The sequence below is a fragment of the Brassica napus genome, chromosome C4 (assembly GCF_020379485.1).
Source record: "Brassica napus cultivar Da-Ae chromosome C4, Da-Ae, whole genome shotgun sequence".
NCBI classification, from domain to species: Eukaryota; Viridiplantae; Streptophyta; class Magnoliopsida; order Brassicales; family Brassicaceae; genus Brassica; species Brassica napus.
Window position 1 is genome coordinate 48067347 of NC_063447.1, and position 24449 is coordinate 48091795.

Below are 24449 nucleotides of genomic sequence, written 5' to 3' on the forward strand. Positions count from 1 at the left end.
TGTTGGACCCGAATATGACCCTCAGGTGAGGTACCGATAGCGTGAGCTGAGCTAGCATGTGGTTGCGATAAGCCCATCATAACAAAGGGAGCTGAAAGCCGAGCTGACGACTGGACCTGGGAGACATCATAGCAGAGGTCACGACAGAAAGTGAGCTAACACCTTAAGAGACTCGGTCAAGAGGAGCCTAAAGCGAGCTCCGTAATTGAAGCCAAATATCTAGGAGAACAGTTGAAGGGTTGCCAACGAAACCTAGACTATATAAAGATGGAGAAGATAAAAGACAAGGGATCTTTTTTTTCCATATATCAACTTTTGTACTAGATTAAAAGCATTACGTATTCTTTGATCATCTCAAGATACATTCCTTTGTATTCATCATCTTTCAACTCATCAATAAAATCATATTCATTCTTCAAGTTTATTTACGGGATTCAGCCCACGATTCTCATTCATCTCTCTTGACCTAACCTAAATCTAAGAAGTGAAACCTTGTCTCTCACAATTGGCGCCGTCTGTGGGGACAAATAATCGAATCCCTTTCTCTAAAGCTTAAAGGATGAATCCATTAGACGGAACGAATCCATCTAACCCCGATCAATCGAACCAGAGCAATAGCTCACCGAATCGCACTGCTCCGGGGGCAAATAACCCGAGAGCCTCCGGAGGGACCAACTTTGGGTCCTCAGCCCTCAATAACCCATCGCATCAATCCGCTCCGAACCAAACGGAAGATCAGCTTTCTGAGATCCGTCGGATGATGCTCCAGTTAGTGGACAAAGCTCAAGAGACCGAGCGAACGGTGCAACAGTTAGCCGAACGGCAGCAACAGTTCGAAGAGATAACCAGATCTCAATCCGCAACGACCCAACCGTCCGTCCACCAGGGAAGAGGAGTCACTTTCCATGAACGGTTAGCCGACCCTTCCTTCCCTAGAGAGCGCCTGAACTTCTCCCCTGATAGCCCAGGTGCAGAAGGGCAGGAACCTGCTTTCCGAACGCCTCGCGCTAGGACAGCTCCTGCGTTTACCCCTCCTATCACCAGCACCATGGGGAGCAATGTAGCTACAACTAGCTCCATGCCTGATCGAAACACCGGTGGGAGCACCCGTTTGCCTCCACCGCCACCTCCTTCCGGGTCTGGAGCAGGAACCAACATACCGTCCGGGGCCAGAACATCAGCTTCAGTGTTTCAAGCTAGGGTTTCAACCCCAAGCACAGACGAATACCAAAGAACGGATGCTGATCCTGCAGCTCTCCGCACTAACCTCGCTCGGAGCCTAAGGACCAATGATGCGACCTATTTCGCCAGCTAGCTGGGAAGACGACCGAGCTCGGTCTCACCAGGAACCTGCTCGCCGAGTATCTGATAATGACCCAAATGTCCTTCCCTTCGAGGGACCTGACGCAATTCGCAGGTACATGGAGCGAACCCACGCAGCTCTCCAGAAATTGGGAGCTCAAGTTCACAAGGTAACGAGCTCAGCTCCCGAAATCGAGAGCTTAATTGAGGAGACTCGTGGAACTCCGTTCACCGATAGAATTGCCAACTCTTACATAAGAGATACTCGAAAAATTAAAATTCCTGAATACGATGGGAACGCAGACCCAAAGGCCTATTTAAGAGCCTTCCGATTAGCTATCGTTAAAGCTCACTTCACAAAGGAAGAGTGTGATGCAGGATATTGCAGAACATTTGCCGAAAACCTGATCGGAACAGCCCTCGAATGGTTCTCCAGCCTCGAGCCGAACTCTATAGACAGTTTCGATCAATTGGCTAACGCCTTTATGAAGCAATATTCAACTCACATCCTGAAACAAGCGTCTGAGGCTGACCTCTGGAAGATCAGACAAGGACTGGAAGACTCACTGCGAGTCTACATCGAAAAGTTCAGAGCAGTAAGAACTAAACTCTCGAATCCCAACGATCAGGTAGCCATTGAGGCTCTTAGGAGAGGTCTCTGGTATAAATCAGGTTTCTTCTCGGAGCTAACGCTAAATCCCCCTCCAACCATCGATGACGCCCTCCATAAGGCCTCTAGATACATTACCTTGGAGGAGGAAATGGCAGCATTAGATAAGCTCCACAGAAAACCCCAGAGTCACCCGAAAGGCGAAGCCTCCGATGGAAAGGGACCTCACAAAAGAGGTAGCTCCCGAAATAATCAGACCCAGGGAGAACATTCTTACGTAGTCGAGGAAGACAAGGAAGAAAAACCTGTCGCCGCGACAGCTAAAGCCCCCTGGTCCAAAGGTTATGACGAGAGCAAACATTGCTCTTACCACGATCGAAAGGGACATTCAACCGAAGAATGTTGGGACCTCCAACGACAACTGGCTGCTAAATTCGCAGCCGGAGAAATAAAAGATGTGGACCTCAAAAAGCCACAACCTTATCAGAAGAGAGGTCCCAGAGATAGCTCTCCGAAACGCGAGAGGTCACCTGAAAAAGAAACAGACTCACCACCCCCAGCTCCCAAAAAGAGAGTCGAGATGATCCTTGGAAAGTTTCCACAAGGAAAAAGCCTACAAATCGAGGCCCTCTTGAGTAAACCACCTCCCCAATCGAGCCCTGGCTCAAGGATCGATTACATCCTTGGAGGGTCCGGTGTGTGTCAAGACTCCGTTAACTCTATTAAAAGTCACGTACGGAAAGCTGTGTCAAACACTCAGTCCAAACCGACCAAGCCTGAGTCTAACACTAAGATCTCTTTCTGGGAGAGCGAGACATTAGACCTCGATAGACCTCACGACGATGCCCTTGTCATAACATTAAATATAGCAGGGTACGAGGTACCTAAGCTCATGATCGACACCGGAAGCTCCGTCGATCTTATTTTCTACAACGCACTAAAGGGAATGGAAATAGACGACTACGAAATTGTCGACCAGAAATCCAACCTCGTAGGTTTCTCAGGTGAAACAGCCACCTCATTGGGAACAATTAAGCTCCCAATTATAGCTGGCGGAGTCATGAAAATGACCAACTTCATATTGTCGACAAACCATCCCCTTTCCACGCAATCCTCGGAAGGCCTTGGATTCATAAGATGAAAGCAGTAGCTTCAACTTATCACCAATGCGTGAAATTTCCAACAACCAACGGAATAGCTACCATACACGGTAGCCAAAAGATTTCAAGGATCTGTTACCTGGGAGGATTCGAATCATAAAAGAATCCCCCCAATAGCAATTACAGATCCAGGAGAGTCGCGAAATGCAACGAAATATCCGAGGTCCCCCTAAGAACCTCACCGAAAAAGTTAGCATCGACGACTCAAACCCTGAGAAACAGGTGAGCATCGGATCCGAGCTACCTCTCGAAACCAAAAAGGAGCTCGTCGAATTCCTAAAACAGAATATCAAAACTTTCGCATGGACCACCAGCGACATGAAAGGCATAGATGCAAATGTCACCACTCATAAGCTCAATGTAGACCCTACTTTTAAACCGATCAAACAGAAACGTCGTAAGCTAGGTCTAGAAAAAGCCCAAGCTGTCAACGACGAGGTCGATCGACTAACAAAGGCCGGGTCCATCCGAGAGGTACAATACCCCGATTGGCTAGCTAACCCAGTGGTAGTAAAAAAGAAGAATGGGAAATGGAGAATCTGTGTAGACTTCACCGATTTAAACAAAGCCTGTCCTAAGGACAGCTTCCCGTTACCTCATATCGATCGTTTGGTCGAAGCAACGGCTGGACACCAGCTCTTGTCCTTTATGGATGCCTTTTCAGGATATAACCAGATTATGATGGATCCTGAGGATCAAGAGAAAACCGCATTCATAACTGAACGAGGAACCTATTGTTACAAGGTCATGCCGTTTGGTTTGAAAAACGCGGGAGCTACCTATCAAAGGTTAGTAAATAAAATGTTCGCTGGACAACTCGGAAAAACCATGGAAGTCTACATCGACGACATGTTAGTCAAATCCTCAAAGGGGGAGGACCACATCTCCCATCTAAGAGAATGTTTCGAAATCCTCAACAAATACGACATGAAGCTAAACCCAGCTAAGTGTACCTTCGGAGTACCTTCCGGCGAATTCCTAGGTTACCTCGTAACCGAAAGAGGCATCGAAGCCAACCCGAAACAAATAGCGACATTCCTAGAAATGCCATCACCTAAAACGACCAGAGAGGTACAAAGATTGACCGGACGGATCGCAGCACTAAATCGATTCATCTCCAGGTCCACCGATAAATGCCTTCCATTCTATAAACTTCTGAAAAATAATAAGAAGTTCTTATGGGATGAAAAGTGCGAAGAAGCCTTCAAACAGCTGAAGGCTTACCTCTCGGAACCTCCGATACTATCCAAACCTGTAGTAGGAGAACCACTGTACCTGTACCTCGCCGTGTCGGCAGCTGCAGTCAGCGGAGTGCTAGTACGAGAGGAACAAAACGAACAGAGACCTGTCTATTATACTAGCAAAAGCTTAATAGACGCCGAGACGAGATATCCCACCATGGAAAAACTAGCCCTAGCAGTCGTGACAGCCGCCAGGAAGCTGCGACCTTATTTCCAATCGCACTCGATCATCGTAATGACCTCACAACCATTACGGACGATTCTGCATAGTCCTAGCCAATCCGGACGATTAGCAAAATGGGCTATAGAGCTCAGCGAGTACGACATCGAGTACAGACCCCGAGCAGCAGCAAAAGCTCAGGTCCTCGCCGATTTCGTTATTGAGCTAGCATCCGGACATCTAGACCAGGAAACAGAGGCTCCGAAATGGAGCCTATACGTGGACGGAGCCTCGTCAAGGCAAGGCTCCGGTGTCGGTTTAAGACTAACCTCCTCAGCCGGAGAAACCATCGAACAATCCTATAGACTTGGATTTAACGCTTCCAACAACGAGGCCGAGTACGAAGCACTAATCGCTGGATTAAAGCTCGCCCTGAGCCTCGGAATTCGGGAGCTAAACGCCTACAGCGACTCGCAGCTGGTAGCTAGCCAGTTTCACGGGGAATACGAAACAAGGGACGAAAGAATGGGGGCATACCTCGAGGTCGTCCTAAACCTCACAAAGCAGTTTGACAAGTTCGAGCTAACGAGGATCCCACGAGGGGAGAACTCCTCAGCAGACGCGCTCGCCGCATTAGCTTCCACATCCGACCCTCTCGTAAAACGAATTATACCCGTGGAAGGAATCGAGAAGCCAAGTATCGACATAGCTACCAAGGCTGAGATGGATAGCAAACCAAAGGAAAAAATAGAGGATAACAGCCTCCCGACGGTAGCTACCCAAGTTTTCACGACATTCTGGTTCCCGAAAACTAGAACACGCAGCTTCAGAAAGCACACCTCCAGGAAAGCAACCCAGAACCCGGAAAACAACGACAAAAGTGAAGGTACTCACCGAAGTTCAGACTCCCTAGAGCCTAACTCTACGAGTACCTCCGGGGGCACCATCCAGACCTCGGAGCCACTTGTCTATAAAGTCCAAACAAGAAGCCGCACCGCTCTTAAAAACGCATCTAGGAACGCTACACAAACCACAGGGGATAACGAGGAAATTGGAGATATTCCTCAGAAACCAGAACCTACTCCAACGAATATCTCCGGGGGCACCACGGCACCAGGTCCCGAACAGGAATCTCCCTCCTCTCTTCACAACAAAGTTGTAGGAAGAGAAGACTGGAGAATACCGATCATGGATTACATCCTAGAGGGAAAAATTCCACCCAACAAGTGGGAGGCTCGAAAACTCAAAGCTTTAGCAGCAAGATACTGTATAATCGAGTCAGCCCTCCACAAACGAAGTGTCTCCGGACCTTACCTAAAATGCGTTCACGGCCTAGTAGCTATGAAACTCATGAAGGAAATGCACGACGGTTCCTGTGGAAACCATTCCGGAGGCAGAGCCTTAGCCATCCGAATAAAAAGGCAAGGCTACTTCTGGCCTACCATTATCGCAGATTGTGAGGTCTACTCCTCATCGTGCGACAAATGCCAAAGGCATGCACCGATCATACACCAACCAGCGGAAAAGCTGTCTAACATATCAGCTCCCTACCCATTCATGAGGTGGTCTATGGACATTATAGGTCCATTAGTACCTTCAGGGAAAGGAAAGAAGTTACTAAACCTCCTGGTCCTAACCGACTACTTCACGAAATGGATTGAAGCTGAAGCTTTCCAACAAATAAACAGATTCGAGGTCGAAGGATTTGTTTGGAAAAACATCGTATGCAGGCATGGCGTCCCATACGAAATCGTAACCGACAATGGAGGACAGTTCATATCCCACGACTTCAAAAGTTTCTGCGATAAATGGAACATCCGCCTCACCTTCTCATCACCTCGGCGACCTCAAGGGAACGGACAGGCGGAGGCTGCCAACAAATCAGTTTTAGCAAACCTCAAGAAACGCCTAGGAGCCCAAAAGGAGCTTTGGTCGGAAAAACTACCCGAAGTACTATGGGCCTGCCGAACCACCCCACGAAAAGCTACAGAGGAAACTCCCTTCTCCTTAGCTTATGGGATGGAGGCTGTCGTCCCAGCAGAAACCACCGCAGGTAGCCTCAGACGGGAGCTCTGCACCTCAAATCCCGCAGCTAATAACCAGCTCCTGATGGATAGCCTCGACTTGATCGAGGAAAGACGAGACCAAGCCTTGCTTCGCATTCAAAATTATCAGCAAGCAATGGCACGACACTACAATTCCAAAGTAAGGCCCCGACAGTTCGCCGTAGGGGACCTAGTGCTTAGGAAAGTGTTCGAAGGAACAAAGGAACCGGGAGCTGGAAAGTTAGGAACCAACTGGGAAGGACCCTACCGAATTATCCACATAGTACGACCCGGAGTTTACAAACTCCAGAAGGTACGAACCGGGGTACCTGAAATCCGATCGTGGAATGCCACGAACCTCAAAAGATACTATCATTAGGTACCTAAAACCCCTGAACTACGTTTGGCTTGATCCCTTGACTGGGTACGTAGGCAGCTCCGTCATGAGTGCAGCCCCAACCTCTTCTCACCAACCTCCTCACCTAAGCCAAAGGGGCAGGTGTTACCAAGAACACTTAGCCTAAAAATAGTTACTGTGTAAATAATCTGAATCATGTATTCTCTGATATCTGATATTAATAAAACGATTGATTCAGTTTCATAAACATCAAAGGTCTTAAAACCCTCCAAGAAAATTTAGGTCCCCCTAAATCGGGACCTAAGCTCAACAATCTCGAATACATTCAGGTCCCTGAAAACCTGAACCTAAGGTCTTAAAATCCTTAATACACCCAGAGGTCTTAAAATCCTTAACATAAACTAAGGTCTTAAAATCCTTAACAATCAGCAAGGTCTTAAAATCCTTAACAATCAGCAAGGTCTAAAATCCTTAACATAACTAAGGTCTTAAAATCCTTAACAATCAGCAAGGTCTTAAAATCCTTAACAATCAACCAGGTCCTAAAATCCTAATCAAAACCAGAAGGTCTTGAAACCCTTATCAAAATCGAAAAGTCTTAAAATCCTAAAGAATCAGGAAAATCCCGAAATTCCTCAATTCCATCCGTTAAACTTCAAAGGCCTCGAAGTCCTTCGAATTAACTCAGGTCCCTATGAATCTAAATAAGGTTCCTACGAACCTGAACAACCAGGTCCCAGAACCTTACGAATCGGACTCAGGTCCCCGAGCTAAAATCAAGAACTCCTCTTTAAGGTTATCACGACCGAATATCCATTAAGCTAAATGCTTATCATAAATAAAGACTAAAGGTCCTAATCCGACTCAACGATGACGGCACACAACTCATCTGAGATTCGCAATCACTATGATTAAATGAAACGAGGTTAAGTTCAAAAACTTAAAACAGAAATAATAGCCACGATTTAAACATAAGAAAGGGTTTAAAACCTCCCCAGGCTATTGAAATCCAGCAAGCGTTAAGGTTTAAAGGCCTCCTCAGGCACTAAGTCACAAAACATAACGAAACAAAGCCCTTAGGCCGAAGTCTTAAAAACACAAAACATAAAGTTAAAAGAGCCGTAGCTCTCAATCTTCCTTCTCTTCCTGAATCGGATCACCAGCACCGGCAGGAACTCCCTCATCGATCACATTGCCGTCACCTCCTATTGCTGCCTCGACTGGAGCTAAGTCAGGAGCCATCAAACCCAAATTAGAGCCATACTCCCCAGAAAAGGATGGATTAAACATGTTAATCTCGAAAGTACCTGAACTCTCCGAGATCTGGGGAAGAGGAAGCTTGCTGACCGAGAAGTCAGAGACTTGAGCCTTCTCATACGCAGTTGTCGCTTCTGGTAATAAGGCCACCAATTGGTTGTACTCCTCTTCAACGCTTTGGATCTTGTTGTTCAGCATATCCTTCAAGAGGTCGGCATTAGCTTGGAGCTCCTGAGCGTACACCAAAGCGTCGACCTCATCTTTCTTCCTAGCAAACTTCTCCTTAACACAGACCAGGATCTTGCCGTAAGCTTCGGCGACTTCTTTCTTCCCTTCCCTGACAGCCAGCTTGACTTCAGCTTCCTTGTTCTTCTGGCTATCCGGGATGAGGCAATGAGCTCACGTACTTGATGCTCAGCTATCTTTCGAGCAGCCTCTAAATCATTGATCCTCCTGCTCTTCACCTGGATATCGAGCTTTTGACTCTCGATCTCTCCTTGCTGAGCATCGGCCTTCGAGCCTAGCCTCGTCACTTCGGCTTCGAGTTCAGAAATTCGAACCCGGGCTTGGTCAAGATCGGTTTTGGCTGCCTTAACCATCTCGGTAACCTCAGCAAGTTCACCAGCATTGGGGGCAGCACACAGAGCATTCTCAAACCTGAGCTGGGCCCTGTTAACAGCCCCAGCCAACTGCAATAAATCCAAAGAAAATATATATATATATATCATCGTCTCCAAAGAATGTAAACAAATAACAGATAGAGATCACGTACCTGACCCATACAGTGGGCAATATCGAGATACTCATCTCGGTTAGTCAGGTCCTTGAGCGCTGGAAGGGGACATCCCACGCTCTTCAGGTGCCTCATTATCGCAGCTAGGCCCCAAGAGTCATCCAGGATCGACCCAGGCTTCGAATGGGTAAAGCTCCACCCAACAGTCCCTCCTCTAGAGGACGAGGAAGAAGAACGGATGGAAGCCCCGCCCTGATCGATCCTGGGCCTCTTGTGTCTCGACGGCTCGATCTCAGAGGTACCCTTCGGAGCCTGGTAGTCAGCCTCCGGCACCTGGACCTCAGGGAGAGGAGCAGCATCCTGAGCTACAACCTCAGTTGGAGCAGTCTCGACAACAGGTTTGGATCCTCCGTCGTCCAAAACTTCCTTCATTGAGATAAGGAACGATCCTCCTTGGTTCATGTCGCTTCCACGAGAAGCACTGGCAGCTTTAGAGGGGTTACCCCTAGAACGGAATGACGGTCGCAGAGTCATGTCACCTGGCTGAGACTTTTCAGTTCCCGAAGCACTAGCACCAGTTGAGATCGATACAACCGAATCGCCTGCCGAAACTGGAACAATGGAAATCCTTAAGTTTAAAAACTTCAAAGCGATAAAATCATTGAAAAGGTTCGGACAAGAACTCACTCTCAAGGTTCTCAGCAGGAATGAGATCTTGGAAAGAGGCATTGTAGGTATCTGGGAATCTGGCTGCACTTATTCGAGAAGTGGTGTAGGCCACCCAGGTACAGGGACTCTGTTGCAACTTGCGGTATAGAGCCCTGGTGAGCTTGGTAGAGAGCTTCGGGGGATCTTCGATTTCTGCAAGTAAATCAGAGCAAAAGGTTACTCGGCCATAAATGAATAAAACGAAAAAAGCATATCCCTAGAATTCCTAACCAGATGGATTAGTCCAAGTGACCCTAAGGTTCCGACCCACAGGAACCGTCGAAGGATCAACTTTAACGTAAAAATACTTCTTCCTCCAGTCATCATCACTACTAGAGAATCTGAAGATAACATGATTGGGACGACTAGGGAGGTAGTAGGTCCCGGTACCACCCTCCTTAGAGGCGCTTTCCTTCAGGGAAAAGAGGCTCATAAGTTCGGTAAGACCGACGCTAACCCCCTCCTCTTTGGACCTAGTGATAAAGCCGTTTATCACCCGGATAACCGAGGGACAGAGTTGGGAAAGGGCTAACTGATAATGATCTAGTAGATCAAGCAGTAGGGTCGGAAGAGGAAATCTCAAGTGAGACTTGGAGATGTACTTCTCATGGCAACAGAACCAACCCTCCGGAGCGGTCTCGGGGGTTTCGTCAGAATTACAGGCACGGCCAAGCTCCTTTTGGGCGAGAGCTTGAACCATGAGGTTAACCACGTCTTGATTTTTTAGCAACGAAGGCGAGTGAGGACTGCTCCCACTAGAATCGTCTTTCTTCTTCCGTTTAGAAACTCTGGTCGCGATTGCCTCCCTGGCTATCTTTTTCCCCTTCCTCATCTTGGCTCCGATTTCTTGCTTAACTTTCAGTAGTTTAACTCCAGAAGCAGAGGGAGGCATCCCGGATTCCCCGGAACCTTCTTTCGGATGATCCATAGTATGGGAAGGTTAAGAAGAAAATCGATTGCAAGGTTTGGGAGAGAATTTGCAGAGAAAAGTAACGAGGAAGATAAAAAAAATCGCAGTAAAATAAAGAGAGAGAAGTTACCTTGAAAACCGAACGGATGCGTGGAGAAAGTGGAAGGCTAGCAGTTAATGTTCACCGCTTTATATCCCATCACCTCTCGAGATTCGGAAAAGTCATTTCAAACCCTCTCCATCTGAACCATAGATTCTGCCAAACGTAATAAAGACCGTTAGATCGAGTAAGCTGAATCTAAATAAGATAAGAACTAATCATTATCTTAACGAAAAGATAAGATCGATAGCTAGATTCTAGCTTCCGAGACAAAGGATTTTATTCGGAAGCTGGGGGCAACTGTTGGACCCGAATATGACCCTCAGGTGAGGTACCGATAAGCGTGAGCTAGCATGTGAGTTGCGATAAGCCCATCATAACAAAGGGAGCTGAAAGCCGAGCTGACGACTGGACCTGGGAGACATCATAGCAGAGGTCACGACAGAAAGTGAGCTAACACCTTAAGAGACTCGGTCAAGAGGAGCCTAAAGCGAGCTCCGTAATTGAAGCCAAATATCTAGGAGAACAGTTGAAGGGTTGCCAACGAAACCTAGACTATATAAAGATGGAGAAGATAAAAGACAAAGGGGCTCTTTTTTTTTCATGGATGAACTTTTGTACTAGATTAAAAGCATTACGTATTTTTTGATCATCACAAGATACATTCCTTTGTATTCATCATCTTTCAACTCATCAATAAAATCATATTCATTCTTCAAGTTTATTTACGGGATTCAGCCCACGATTCTCATTCATCTCTCTTGACCTAACCTAAATCTAAGAAGTGAAACCTTGTCTCTCACAGTACGATCCTGATGATCCTGTAGCTTGATCTGAGTAATCTGCCTTAGCTCAGTGAGCTCTCAACACGCTTTGCTTCCCTTCAACTGAACTTCTCAACAAATCCTTTTGTCTTGTAACATACTCGAGTTAGTCACTGACATATGTTTTGGGTAGCTTGTTGCAGGCTTGATTGTACTGAAAAAATGGTTGGTGACGACTTCCATAATGCCAAACCCGTGACTGTTTGGTGATGTTTGGTGATGTTTGGTGAACTTCTCCACCTGAACCGAGAACACTTCTCGATTCTGCTTCTGCTCCAGGTAACATCTCCTCTCTTCTGTCACGATACTTTTAGCCATCAATTGACTCCTCATTCGTAGTCACTAACATGAGTTTGTTGCTTGTGATCTGCGAGGGTGGAGTTTAGACAACCAGAGTCACCTGGAGTGTCTTCCTATCTCATCAGTGGACATTCAAAAGTTCACAGCAAAGCTGGAACTTCTGACCATGTACCGTCTTAGTTAGGAAATCTGCAGGATTAACATTTGTATGAATCTTGTTTAGAACAATGTCTCCTGCTTCCACTAGGTCTCGAATGAAATTGAACTTGGTAGCTATGTGCTTAGTCTTCTCGTGATTGACTGGATTTCTTGCTAGAGCTAGGGCACTTTGAGAATCGCAGTAGAGTTTGATCCCCTGTTGCTTGAAACCTAGTTCATCGCATATTTCCTTTAGCCACATTGCTTCTTTAGCTGCTTCATTCATAGCCATGTATTCGGCTTCTGTAGTAGATAGTGCAACCACTAATTGTAGACATGATTTCCATGAAACTGTATTGCCTGCAAACTTGAATGCATAGCCTGTTACTGACTGTTTCCTGTCAATGTCTGTTGCATAGTCTGAGTCTGAATAACCTTCTACTTGTAGTGTAGAATGCTTTTTGAATGTTAAATCTGAATTCAACGCTCCATGTAAGTATCTTAGGACCCACTTAACTGCTGACCAGTGGTCCCTTCCTGGTTTACTCATGAAGCGACAAACATAGCCTACTGCAAATCCTAGGTCGGGCCTCGACCCGACCATTGCATTCATTAGGCTTCCTACAGCACTGGCATAAGGAATCCTTTCCATATGCGCTGCTTCTTATTTCCATTCTTTTTCTGTTAGACTCTGAAGCTTAAACTGAGACGAGGTGGGAGTGACTACAGCCTTGGCGTCCTGCATTTCAAATGTCTTTAGCACTTTTTCAATGTACTTTCTTTGAGACAGAATCAATGTTCCTTTCTTTCTATCTCTGATGATGTCCATTCCCAATATTCTGGATGCTTTTCCCATGTCTTTCATCTCAAATTCTCCACTCAGCTTCTCTTTAAGATCCTTGATCGCTTTCTTATTTCCTGAAGCAATCAGCATGTCGTCGATATAGAGGAGCAAATAGACGGCTTTGTCGGTTTTAACATCTCTCATGTATACACATAAGTCTTTGCTACACCGCTCAAATAACTGATCCTTCATGAAGTTGTTGAACCGGTGGTTCCATCTCCTTGGAGACTGTTTCAAACCATACAGAGACTTTCTCAGCAGACACACTTTGTTCTATGTTCCTGGTTTTACAAAACCCTCAGGCTATTCCATTAAAATTCTTTCCTCCAAGCTTCCATGTAGAAAAACTGTTTTCACATCCATCTGGTCTAGTTCTAGGTCTAGATTCACCACAATGCTTAGCATAAGCCTGATGGAGACATGTTTTACAACTGGTGAGAAGATCTCATTATAGTCAACTCCTTCTCTATGAGAGTATCCTTTTACAACTAATCTGCCCTTGTATCGTGTATCCTCAACACCTGGGATTCCTGGCTTTATTTTAAATAGCCATCTGCATCCAACAAGCTTTGCCTTCGCATGCCTATCAATGAGATCCCAGGTTCTGTTCTTTCTGTGAGACTCCATTTTTTCTTCTGCAGCATGCTTCCATAGCTTCTTTTCATGACTTCTCATAGCTTCTGCATAGGATTTTGATTCCTGAACTTCCAAATCCTCAACATAGGTGTCTAGAGTTTCAGTGTCACCACTCTCACTCTCAACCTCGTGATCACTTTCACTGTCAACTTCGTGATCTTGTTCTTGGCCACTTGAGCTGTTAGAGCTAGAAGATGATGATTCTTCTCCATCTTGATTAGATGTGCCTTCGGATTCGACAGGAGGAGAAAGTCCTCTGATCAAATCATCACTGAATGAAACCTTCTTCTTAGCTCATTTTTCCGCTTTCTTGGTCACCTTTGTGCTTTCTTTTCCTTTAGCAACAGTGTGCTTGTACAGCTCCTCCTCGTTGAAGACAACGTTTCTGCTTGTTCTGCATCTGCCTTCATCTTCTATCCAAACTCTGTAACCTTTAGTGCCCATAGGGTATCCCACGAACACTCCCTTGATGGCTCTAGGTCCCGTTTTCTCCTCAGTTACGTGCACATAAGCAGTGCATCCAAACGTTCTGAGATGTCCCAAATCAGGTTTAGAACCTGACCACACTTCTTCAGGCATTCTGAATTTCAGCGTAGAGTTAGGAGACCTGTTAATTAAATAGATCGCAGTAGATGCAGCTTCTGCCCAGAAGCTTTGGTCCAAGCCAGATTCGGCTAACATGCATCTCACCTTATCCATAATTGTTTTGTTCATTCTTTCTGAAACTCCATTCTGCTGCGGGGTATAAGTGTAGGTTCTGGGCCTCTTAATCCCAGCCTTCTTGCAGTAATCATCAAACTATTTATTACAGAACTCCAAACCATTTTATGTTCTTAAACACTTGATTTTCTTCTTTGTCTTAGTTTCAACTTCAACCTTCCATTCTCTGAACTTAGAAAATACCTCATCTTTAGTATTCAGAAAACAAATCTAGACCTTTTTTGAAAAGTCATCAATAAAAGTAACAAAGTACTTAGTCCCAGCAAGGCTGTCTGGTATAGAAGGAGAACCCCATAAATCAGAATGAACATACTCCAGAATCCCATTAGTCACATGTTTAGCTTTAGGAAAGCTTTGCTTGTGTGACTTTCCAATAATACAATGTTCACAGAAATCCAATGTCTTAACATCCTTGTCAATGATAAATCCCCTTTTGACAAGTTCAGTCATGTTGTTAAGACTCATATGACCGAGGCGTGAATGCCAAACATTAGTCATATTCTTCTCTGCTCTAGATAGATTAGCCTCTCCTCTTAAGACTGTCCCTTGAAGATAATACAGTCCCAAATGATATCTTCCAGAAAGAACCCTTTTATCATCCTTGTAGAAATTAACTGTAAGATCTCTTCCTTCATATCGACAACCTGCGGTTTCCAAAAGAAATTAAATTCCTGCTCATATCTGGTATGTATCTAACTCCTGTTAAGATAACCATAGAACCGTCTGGATTTAGAATTTTAATTTTCCCAATTCCCTGAATGTTGCTGTGAGTGTTGTTTGCCATCAACACTTTGCCTCCCTTGAATTCTTCCAATTCAAATTAGAAGCTCTTATCAGGTGTGATATGAAACGAGCATCCTGAGTCCATCACCCACTCGTCCTTCGTGTATTGAGTGCTGACTGAGTATTAGAGGTTGCTTTGCCTCTTCTGCTACATTTGCTGAGTCTTGCGACTTGGTTGATCTTCTCTCAGGGCAATCACGCTTCCAATGACCCTCTTTTCCACATACGAAACACCCCTTAGTGTTTTTGTTGTTCCTGGAATGTGACTTAGATCTTCCATGTCGGCTCTGAGATCTTCCTTTGTATGATTTTCCATTGCCCTTTCCGGATCTTTGTTCTGATCTGCCTCTGTCTACAAGCAGACCTTCTCCACCTGATCTAGTGAACTTACCACTCTCGATCAACTCTCTTTCTTTAGACTTTGCAGCACCAGTTACCTCAGCTAGGCTCAATGTGTCTCTCCCATACTTGAGAGTCTCCTTGAGTTGATCATACTTAACAGGTAGAGAACTCAACAGTAAAATAGCTTGAACCTCCTCTGATACTTCAACTTGCAGATTTTTTAAGTCTACTACAAGCTTTAAGAAGTCATCAACATTCTTATCAATAGATTTTGAGTCAACCATCTTGAAAGTGTAGAACCTGAGCTGTAGATAAATCTTGTTGGGTAGGGAAGTCTCTGTGTAGAGATTGTTCAGTGTACTCCACATTGCAGCAGCAGTCTCACAATGTTGAATTTTTCTTAGTACCTTGTTCCCAACATTCAGCACAATCAGGTATTTGGCTTTCTCTGATTATCGCAGGTGCAGGGTCAACAATTCCAGCAAGTCCCTTTCCCGAGTCCTTCATGGCAGACTCGGGTTCATCCTTTGCGTATGGTCCCTCCTTTAGAAGCTTCTCGTCAGTGATAATGGATTTAAGTCCAAGCACTCCAAAGTGAGCAAGCATCCTCACCTTCCATAGGGCGAAATTACCATCACCCTCGAACCGATCAATATCCACACGTTCCTTCGAAGTCACCATCGAACATAGGCCTGGGCATAAAATCCGGAACCCGAAATCTGAACCGAACCCGAACCGAAAAACCCGATCCGTTATCCGACCCGAAATGTAAAAATACCCGAACGGGTCTTGTAGGGTGGTATAAAAAATATCCGAACCCGAAGTGTTATTAACCGAACCCGAACGGGTAACCCGAAAAATCCGAAATTAATAGTCAATATAAATATTTTGAAATATATATAAGTATTTCAATTATTAAATTAAATATTTGTGGCAATATGATATATAATAATAAATATTAAAATCTTAATAAATGCTTTAAGTACACAATTAGTTATAAATAAGTATTTTATCATTTGATCATTGAAATAAAAAGGCTACTCTCTATAAAACAATACATATTGTTTACAAATGATGTTTGTTTTCACGTTTGATTTAACATTTTATTGTTATTTTATCAATTTTATGTGTCATAGATTAATTTTTATTTAATTTAGATGTTTTTCTTTATGTCTTGTTTCAAAAGTTTTGTTTTTACTTCGGTTATATCCGAACCGAACCGATATAACCTGAATCCGTACGATATATGATTACTTTATGGGTTTTAGGACGCAATACAATTTTGAACCAAACCCGAAGTGTTATTATCCGAAACCGACCCGTACTAATAAAATTTTAGTATGGGACCTAGGAGCGTAAACCCGAAAATCCTAAAACCCGAAAAATCCGACTCGAACGCCAACGGGTACCCGAACGCCCATGCCTAATCGAATAGGTAATGGATATGACTTTGTCTCTCTCTCTCCTAAGTAGCCTTAATAATCCGGAAGCTCTGATACCACTAGTAGAAGAATTTAGCTTAGGTTACTTAGGTTTCAAGTTTGTCTTAGATCTAGGTTTAAACTGAAAGTAACGACACAGTCAATTTAACGAGTTCCCGGCCCTCGGCGCAGTATGTCTCGTGGGAGAACTCCTACTTCCAAAATCCACTAGATCAAAAGAGACTCTAGAGACACCAAATTAGTGTTCTAGATAGTTTGTTACACAAGTATCAAATACTCTTCACAAGAGAATACAACAAAACCCTTAGATCAACTAGACTTAAGCCTAAGCTATTGATCTTGTATTGTTGTCTCCTTCCCCTTGCATTTCCCCTTGATATGAATACTTGTTGATGTATGCTCTGTAACAATCTGCTTGTGCTTCTACGGCTTAACCTGATGACCATACTAACAATATATTTATATGTGATCAGGTGCTTTAGCTGGAGTGGGCCTGCGTGTTCTTGGTCCAAGTCATAATAACATTGCTTCCGGCCCATCAGTATTGCCGAAGCCCGAGCTATATTCACAAGATTCATAATTAGTATGTCTTGTCTCATGGATTTAACCTTTTCTTATAAAAGTATTATAATTGTTTATGTTGAAAAGTTGTGGTACATCTCGACTGTATACACGCGGGCAGAGGGTGGACGAAGCTGTCATATGTTAGTTAATGAACTTAATGTTAATTTAATTAATATTTAGGAGAGTTAATATATATTCCCTTCGTTTCACAAAAATAGATGTTTTAGAAGAAAATTTTTATTTTTGTATTTTTATGAAAAAAATGTAAACTTCCACAAAATTAATTGATTTTATTAAATTATTATTGTTTAAAAGTTATCATTTTAGATACCATATATACTGATATACTTTCTTTGTTTCATAAAGATAAAAATTTAGTGTTTCACGTCTTTTAAGAAAATGCTTCTAATTATACATATGGAAACCGCTTAACACACATTCCCGTTTTCTAGTGCTTCTAATTGGTATCCCCCGTTTCATTTTAGTTATCACTTTAAATGTATGCACACAAATTAGAAAAATATTTAGTTTTGTATATTTATTATATAAAAATATTATTATAATAAACATAACCACATTTCAACTAATAGAAAAATAGATTGAGATATAAAATAATAAATTTGACACTAAAATTATACATTGACATTTATTTTGAAACAAAAAAAATTACTGTGCAATGACAACTAAACTGAAACGGAGAGAGTATTACAGTTTGAAATCCTTAGTTACCACTCCTTCCGTTTCGATTTAATTGTCTTTCTGAGGAAAAAAATTCGTTTCAAAATAAGTGTCGTTTTATTGTTTCAATGCAAAATTTATTATTAAGATTCTCTATTTTATTTTTCTATTGGTTGAAATATGGTTAGGTGTATAGATAATTGTGTTTTTCTTTTGGAAATATACAAAATCATATGTTTTATTAATCTGTGTGCATAAATCTAGAACGACAATTAAAATGAAACGGATGGAGTAGTACTTAATTAGAATTTGAAATCTACCTAACAAAGTATTTCACTTAAGTTACAAAATTGTTTGACCTTATATTAATTGTATCTTCGTGAGAAATGTATAATTTGAATCTTTATTTCCTGGAAACCTTGACCTTGTCATATTTTCTAATTAACCAAAGTAGTATTATATAATTAATTTAATTCATAGAACTAGTTACAAGCCCTTGGCTTTTGGTGGACGGTGGCTTAAGCTAACAATTTTTGTTTTTTTTTTGTCAAGCCCAAAATGTTTTTTTTTTAATCTCTTTAACCTGCACATAACTTGTTTAAGATTTTATAGGGAAATTGACTACAAAAAAATAAAAATGCAGTTGAATAAACAACGTATGAAACCGATGTATTGGCTGAGAACGCCTGTTATATGCGGATAAGCAATTAAAAAGGTACATTTAGAGGCAAAAACGATCTGCCTCAAGATGTCTATATGCACTAATCTCACTCACTGGTACAACTCTAGAGTACATGAAGTATAATTCTTAAACGTGTTAAGGTTCCGTTTATTGTCTTAAAATTTTGGTTGCTACATTAATATTTTGGACTGTTAAATACCCTGACTTGACATAGCACCATCCTTTTTTTAAAACAATATACATTTGTTCCAAACCTAGAACTAAACTTAATACTAGTCTTATGCAGAAATGAACATGGCGCGCCTTACTACCAGCCATGGACTCATGATTAAAGTTATATATATTTTTAATTTTTTTGGGTCAGATTAAAGTTATAGATATTTATAATTATCTCTCAGAAAGTGTCCTGCTTACAAAGCTAACAAAGATTGAATGGGTGACGAATGGTAAGGACGGGCTCCTTCCTGCTCCTAGGTTGCAAGTTCGAACCCTGTTAGAGGGAACTACCTCATGATGTTTCTGGACACCCCGCACGGATATGAACCTATGCTTTAGGGTCCATTTGCATATCCAGAGAGAAGGTCTATCTGTGGGCTGCACATCCACTTGGGGATTAGTCTGGGCTCTTCCATAGACCCGAGATACTTCCAGGTTAATAAAAAAAAAAAATGGTTGAGGGAGTTTTTTTTTTTTTTAGAAATTTAAACAAACTCCAGACAATCTCTTTCAAACCTTTAAATTTCTTCTTTTTTCCCTGGTTGACAATATTGCATTACATTTTAGTTATGTTACAAAATGATCAATGTACCACATCAATAATTATGGTCTCATGTAACGTAGAGAAAGACGTGACAATCAATCCACCATCGGTTAAATCCGGTTTATAATCTCTCATAGCCGCTTAAAAATGCCAATCACTTGTTACGGTTCGTCACCTGTCTTCCCGGTAACCTCCCGTCCTCTCTATTCCAAAGCTCTCCAAATTAAATAAATAAATATTTTATTCATTTTCTCACCAATGCCTTGCACAAAAATTCAAACTCCGTCTCAACGATTATTACCTGACGCGCCACGATCCGTCCCTGAAGAAGCCATTTTCGAACGATGGAGCCGCCTAAGTCAGATATCGAAGTGAAGATTGCGCAGCCGATCGTCGATCCGAAAGCTGCGGATCAAGGACAGAAGAAGGGAGGCGGCAATGCGAGCATCGAGATGAAAGGGAGCGACCCAACAGCGGCGCAACCGCCGGTTCGAACTGGATCGAAGAAAAACGTCCATTGGAGCCCCGAATTGGTTTCCGGGTCTCAGGAACCGGATCATTCGTCTTACCCGGCCGGATCTAATCCGTACATTGCTCGTTCTCCCCCAGAGACTTCGTTAAAAGGTTAAGAGTGTACATTAGGTTTCGTAACGGTCAGATTTAAACTTTGATCTCTTTTTTTTTTTTTATAATTGGAGCAGATACGATGGAGTCTGTGAAAGGAGCGCTAGGGAGATGGGGAAGGAAAGTTGCTGAAGCTGCCAAGAAGACGGAGAGCCTCGCCGGGAACACGTGGCAGCATCGTAAGTTCTTTTTTTTTTTTTTTATTACAACAATGGGATCTTGTCTGAATGATGTTTGTACTTTTGAGTGATGTCTCGACCAGTGAGGACTGCTCCGAGTTTTGCCGATGCTGCTATGGGAAGAATTGCGCAGAGTACCAAGGTTATTGCAGAAGGAGGGTACGAGAAGATTTTCAGACAAACCTTTGAGACCGATCCAGAAGAAGAGCTGTTGAACTCTTTTGCATGTTACTTGTCCACCTCGGCTGGCCCTGTTATGGGAGTTCTTTATGTATCCACTGCTAAGCTTGCTTACTCTAGTGACAACCCTTTATCTTACAAAAATGATGGTCAAACCCAATGGAGCTACTACAAGGTAATAACACCATATATCTTCTTGTCTGATCAGAATTAATGCCTAGTTATGAATTGTTTGTAGTAGCCTCTAGGATGAGCTGTCTTATTTAGATTTAGTGCATTGTAACTTACTCCAGTAATTATAAATAAACACTCCTCTGTTTCATCGTTGCTAGATGCTTAAGACAATGCCTCGTTATGGGTTGTTAATTGTTAGTAGCATCAACTAATAAGCTTCCTAAGAGTGATTCATTTTGTGTAGGATTTGTGAGAGTAGTAATGCGACAGCATCGGTTTTCATCTTTTGTTACCTCTAAACTATTCAATAAGTTAGCATCACTTTAAATCGTTTACCCGTTTCAGTAAACTTGCTTAACTAACACTCGTTGGCATCAGTTTGTCAGTGCAATAAACTTTGCTACGATGAGCGTCAGCTTTCATCTCTTGTTCTTTGTTTTATACATTTCAATAAACTTCTGCTTGATTAACACTTTTGGTGTCTTGTTTGTTTAAACAGGTAGTTATACCATTACATCAACTTAAAGCAGTGAACCCATCAGCAAGCATAGTGAATCCTGCCGACAAATACATACAGGTGATTTCGGTAGACAATCATGAGTTCTGGTTCATGGGTTTCTTGAACTACGAAGGCGCTGTCACCTCTCTGCAAGAATCTTTGCAAGACAGTGGTTTACGGTCAGTGTGAGTGATTGATACACACACACTTGGTGGATTCTTTGATGACCATTTTAAGCCTATTGATGATTGAGATACTCTCTCTTTTTTTTCTTTTTTTTTTGCTTAGTTATTATGATTACAGAAGACTCGATTAACATTATTTGCATCAAATATATAATCTCTAAAATTCTTTTTGCTATATTATGTCTGTCTTTTGTGCCATATCGTTCCATTAGGTGTTATATTGATTGCTGTATAACGGCGTTGAGAAAGACCATGACGTGTGTGTGTGTATGCTGCAACTTATTGTAATAGTCAAAATGTAAGACTCCTAACTGCCTTTGAGTTCTTGAAATCATCAGTATATATAGCATTCTTGGTTCCTTATTTTGATGTATCGAAAACCAGTGAAGTTAGTTCAAAGCATTGGTTTCATTGAATCACTTACCAAACTTGTACAGTTCAAATGTGTTTCACCATCACTAAGGACCACTTTTTGTTTTGTTTTTTAACCACCTCTCCTGATTCTGTTCACGGTTTCTCTACTTCAAAATTATCTGTAGTACCATAATGTGGTCCTTAACTTCTATGATTCATCAGTTTCCACCTGAATTTTGGTAAATGGTCCCTTTTTTTTATCCTGACAAAAAAAAAAAAGGGACCTTTTTTCGCTTTCGAATTTTAATATTAGAATTGAATCGTTAATAGTATACATAGAAACAATGACAATTTTCTACATAAATTTAACTGTAAGTTACTTTCATTAAATAAATTTACCAAGGTAGTTTATGTATGCGATATTATTAGTTTTCCATAGTCTACAAGACTACAACTCACACATAACATGGCAATGATAGCAGAACTCAATAGATTCCTATAATGAATATGTCAAAACTACAAAAACGTGAATCAAAATAAAAAAAACTGAGCGTGACAAAGGGGGAAAAGCAAGAAACTGAGGGCCAAAGAGCAAAGAGAGGCTCAAATTCTGTGAAGCTTGGGGTAAGTTTATGAAAGGTCCCCCACACTGATCACTCTTTTATCACATGTGGAACGATTTTCTACATGCACTCTCACAGGCTTTTCAACTTTCTACATTTTGACCTTGTTTTTTCTTTTAACCTTTATCCCCCATTTTACTTTTTTTTTCTTTTCCCTTTAAGGAATAGCATAAGTAAATCACTAATTTCGGAATATTAAATCTGCGAATGTGGTGATCAAAAGTTGATGAAGAGGTTTCATAAGAATAAAATTATAACAAGTTAATGTTCACGAGAACCAAAATCTTTCTTGTGGATATTAGTCAGAGATCTTATTCAATCTAGTGTAAGTTCCTGTATAGTAATAATAATAAAAAAAAAGAATTGGACCGTATAACATTCAAACAATTAATAATTCACTAGCTATCTAAATATCATAACTCACCGATACACCGCTTTTCTTTTATAAATAATAGCCATATTGCCCTCATGAATAACTGGAGAAACCTACAAACAAAAACCAAAATTTAATAATAGTTAACGTGGCAATGTTACTCGTGTCCCTTTGTTAGTCATACCTTTTAATAATCACACATATCTTTAAATATTATTTTTATTAGTAAATATTAGAAAGATTGATCAATTTTGTTCAGATGTGTAACGCCTCCCGAAAAACTCTATTGTGTTCATGGTGAAGGATTACAGTGAGCAGACACAAAAACTCTTTCATTTTTTTTTCTTCTTATCTTAAATCATTGATTACTTACAATCATGCTTTTACTTTAATACTCTGTTTTTGTTTCTAGTTTTGTTTTCTAATAACAGTGGTAAAGAATAACGACGGCGGATCAGTAATAATGTCGCCTTGTCGGAAAAAGAAAAGAGATGAAGACGAACTTTATATGGGTGATGAAGAATAATGATTGTGAGCCTAGTAAATGTGTGTCACCATTAACATGTCTAAAAAAAAAGAAATGAAGAAGATGAACTCTCCATCCATACTATATACGGTGAAAAGAATAGTATAGTATATATATTTTAGTGTACTTATTTATGTAAGGGTATCATACTATTTGAGACATATTTCTATACTATTTCTTAAATATATAATAATATGTCATGTTTTCAAATTTGATAGTTCTCTTCTCTGTAATTTTGTGTGATTGATTGTAATATAAAATTCATTTTTCTCGAGTGTTGGACAAATTTGATTATTTGTAAGATTTGCTTACTATACTACTTAGACTATATGGAATATAAGATATACAACATGTTAACCAAGTAAATGGCATCCAAGTGTCAAATATTGAAAAACAATTTATAGATTGTATTTGGGTTTATAGGTTCCTGCTTAGGGTTTAGATTTACTAAGTAGAGGTTTGAGTATAGTAAACCATATTAAATACATTCTAGTTGGGTTTATGCTTCCTTGATTAGGGTTTAGTTTTATTAATTAGTGGCTTGTCTTGTATTGTTGTATTTTTTCGGGTGGGAAGAGCTTACTGTTTGCATTTCATACTATGGATACATCACTGGACAAAGTTGATTATTTGGAACATTCGTTTACTATATTATTTAGACTATATGGAATAGAAGATATGCAACATGCTAACCAAGTAAGTGTGCCTTCAAGTGTCCAATATTGGAAAACAATTTATATATTGTATTTGGGTTTATAGGTTCCTGCCTAGGGTTTAGATTTACTAAGTAGAAGTTTGTGTATAGCAAGCCATATTATATACATTCTATTTGGGTTTATGCTTCCTTGATTAGGGTTTAGTTTTACTAATCAGTGGCATGTCTTGTATTTTTGTATTTTTTCGGGTGGGGAGAGCTTGCTGTTTGCATTTCATACTATGGATACATCACTGGAAAAAATTAATTATTTGAAACATTCATTTACTATATTATTTAGACTATATGGAATAGAAGATATGCAACTTGCTAATCAAGTAAGTGTGCCTTCAAGTGTCCAATATTAGAAAACAATTTATAGATTGTATTTGGGTTTATAGGTTTCTGCCTAGGGTTTAGATTTACTAAGTAGAGGTTTGTGTATAGTAAACCATATTATATACATTCTATTTGGTTTATGCTTTCTTGATTAGGGTTTAGCTTTATTAATCAGTGGTGTGTTTTGTATAATTTTCAGTAGAGGTTTGAGTGAGATGCAATAGTACATGCGTAACCGAGATAGAATAGTATACACGCAATCTGGTAAGCATTAACTTCTTCATGGATTCATCTTCTTTTATCTATGTTTATTTATGTGGTAAAAAATTAAAGTGATGTGGTTCTTTTTTCTTTTGTAAGTTATGCAAAGGTCACATAAATTGTGGGCCACATATGTTGGTT

The 24449-nt window shown here is 41.3% G+C and overlaps 4 protein-coding genes across 4 annotated transcripts; 2 read left to right on the forward strand and 2 right to left on the reverse strand.

Annotated features, from left to right (window-relative positions):
• Positions 1-1421: 1421 nt before the first annotated feature.
• LOC125586135 lies at positions 1422-3053 on the forward strand. The gene has a single exon (XM_048755952.1). The coding sequence runs from the start codon at positions 1422-1424 to the stop codon at positions 3051-3053; it is 1632 nt and encodes a 543-aa protein (XP_048611909.1).
• Positions 3054-8004: 4951 nt separating this feature from the next.
• Positions 8005-11515, reverse strand: LOC125586136. The gene is made up of 3 exons (XM_048755953.1): positions 8906-11515; positions 8439-8822; positions 8005-8364 (listed from the first exon to the last, which is right to left on the reverse strand). The coding sequence occupies exons 1-3, from the start codon at positions 9593-9595 to the stop codon at positions 8005-8007; spliced, it is 1434 nt and encodes a 477-aa protein (XP_048611910.1). The 5' UTR covers positions 9596-11515.
• A 222-nt stretch (positions 11516-11737) lies between these two features.
• LOC125586137 (secreted RxLR effector protein 161-like) lies at positions 11738-12498 on the reverse strand. The gene is made up of 2 exons (XM_048755955.1): positions 11881-12498; positions 11738-11821 (listed from the first exon to the last, which is right to left on the reverse strand). The coding sequence occupies exons 1-2, from the start codon at positions 12496-12498 to the stop codon at positions 11738-11740; spliced, it is 702 nt and encodes a 233-aa protein (XP_048611912.1).
• A 6996-nt stretch (positions 12499-19494) lies between these two features.
• On the forward strand, positions 19495-21313 carry LOC125586319 (GLABRA2 expression modulator-like). Its single transcript, XM_048756317.1, has 4 exons — positions 19495-19921; positions 19999-20100; positions 20184-20455; positions 20954-21313. The coding sequence occupies exons 1-4, from the start codon at positions 19642-19644 to the stop codon at positions 21140-21142; spliced, it is 843 nt and encodes a 280-aa protein (XP_048612274.1). The 5' UTR covers positions 19495-19641; the 3' UTR covers positions 21143-21313.
• The last annotated feature ends 3136 nt before the right edge of the window (positions 21314-24449 follow it).